Below are 1,481 nucleotides of genomic sequence, written 5' to 3'. Positions count from 1 at the left end.
TTTCCCCCTCCCATCTAGTAAACTGTTGCCTTAAGAAGGTTTTCCAGTTGGGCTGGAGAAAAAGGAGGGGCAAGTGGGGTGAAGGAAAGACATCTGTGCACAACTCAACAATGATCACCTTCTAACACATTAAATATACGCTGTCAGAGAAACTAACTGCAGAAGGTGGGAAGGTACAACAGAAGGGGACACAGGAATCCTAAACATCCCACTCGGCGCTGAGCCCGGGGCCTGCTGCCGGGCGTGGGAGGAAGGGTTCCTCCACAGGGTCCCCAGAAGCACGCGCTCTGGGGGAGGGGCCCTGCCACCTCGCAGCATCCTGAGCCCCTGGCGCATGCAGCCACAGACTTACTTACGGAAAAGGTTTCCAGTGACACTCCCCGACCAAGAGCAAGAATAAAAAAGGCTCTTCCAAGGAAGCCCTAGGTTTCCAATGCCACCCAATCAACTCAAACCACCACCTACTCTGCTTTCACCTTTAAAAAATTTCATCTTTTACTATGCTACAAATTGCAAGTAATTCTGCTATATAGTTTCAACAAAAACTTGTCCCCAGCATTAGGGCAAGTGGAGAAATCTTGGATTAAGCCAGCATGACGGCACAGATTTTTATAAGCCTGACGTTGTGGGGTTTCATTGCTGTAACTGTCGTTTTTTGGTCATTTGGGTAGAAAACCACCTGTAGAACCCTGTCCTGCTGTCCCAACACCAGGTAATGACGCCAGCAGATGGCCTGGGGCCAGCCCACAGACCAGCAGATGGCCTGGGGCCAGCCCACAGACCACACCGCTGGGTCGGAGGAGGGGCTCTGCAGATCCTGGCCAGGCGGGGCCTCAGCCTCAGCCTTTGCTCTACCCACCCAGCACACCGCGCTGTGAGCATTTGGTCCAAATAGTTGCTCATTGTTGAATATGAGAACAAAAATACAGGATGTATGAACACTGAAAACATCATAAATCCTCCCATTACTGAGGCCCCAAAAGGTCGTCCAAATCGTTCATCCACTCTTCCGAAGTCCTGTTCTTCAGCAGGGAGTCGATCAGATCGGCGTCCCCAGCCATGCTGGACAGCCCGCTGCCACCCGGCTGCCCGCTATAGGCAAAGGGCAGCTCCTGGCCCGAAGTCCGCACAGGGTAGGTTTGGGTGCAGTGCAGCCCTGCCCGGCCGCCCATGGGTGGGGCAGGGCTCTGGCTGAAGGCCCCCAGGTCAGGCCCACCAGGGCTCAGGCCCGGCAAGCCCTGTTGTGGGGCTCCTTGGGGAGCAGCTGGGGCGGGGGCACTGGTCCTCTGCTGCGCACTCACGGGAGTCAACATGGGCCCCGCTGCAGCTGCTGAGCTCATGGGGGCCATGGGCCTGCTGGGCATCGTCTGGGAGAACTGAGAGCTGGACATTTTCAGGTGGGCCTGCTGCATGTGGAAACTGGAGGCTGCCGTGAAAGGGCTTATGGTGTTGCTTCCTGGGGTCTGGCCACAGGTTCGGCA

At 56.0% G+C, this 1,481-nt stretch overlaps 1 protein-coding gene across 1 annotated transcript in view; it reads right to left on the bottom strand.

Moving 5' to 3' along the window:
• Positions 1-108: 108 nt before the first annotated feature.
• Positions 109-1,481, bottom strand: part of MAML1 (mastermind like transcriptional coactivator 1) — a 15,754-nt gene continuing 14,381 nt past the window's right edge. The window contains 2 exon segments of the mRNA XM_006779422.2: positions 109-1,470; positions 1,472-1,481. The exon segment at positions 1,472-1,481 is cut by the window's right edge and continues 471 nt beyond it. Of these exon segments, the coding sequence (XP_006779485.1) occupies positions 966-1,470; positions 1,472-1,481 (515 nt within the window). The 3' untranslated portion in view covers positions 109-965.

Source organism: Myotis davidii, unplaced genomic scaffold, assembly GCF_000327345.1.
Source record: "Myotis davidii unplaced genomic scaffold, ASM32734v1 scaffold648, whole genome shotgun sequence".
Lineage (NCBI taxonomy): Eukaryota > Metazoa > Chordata > Mammalia > Chiroptera > Vespertilionidae > Myotis > Myotis davidii.
This window is presented reverse-complemented; position numbering and strand designations above follow the sequence as displayed.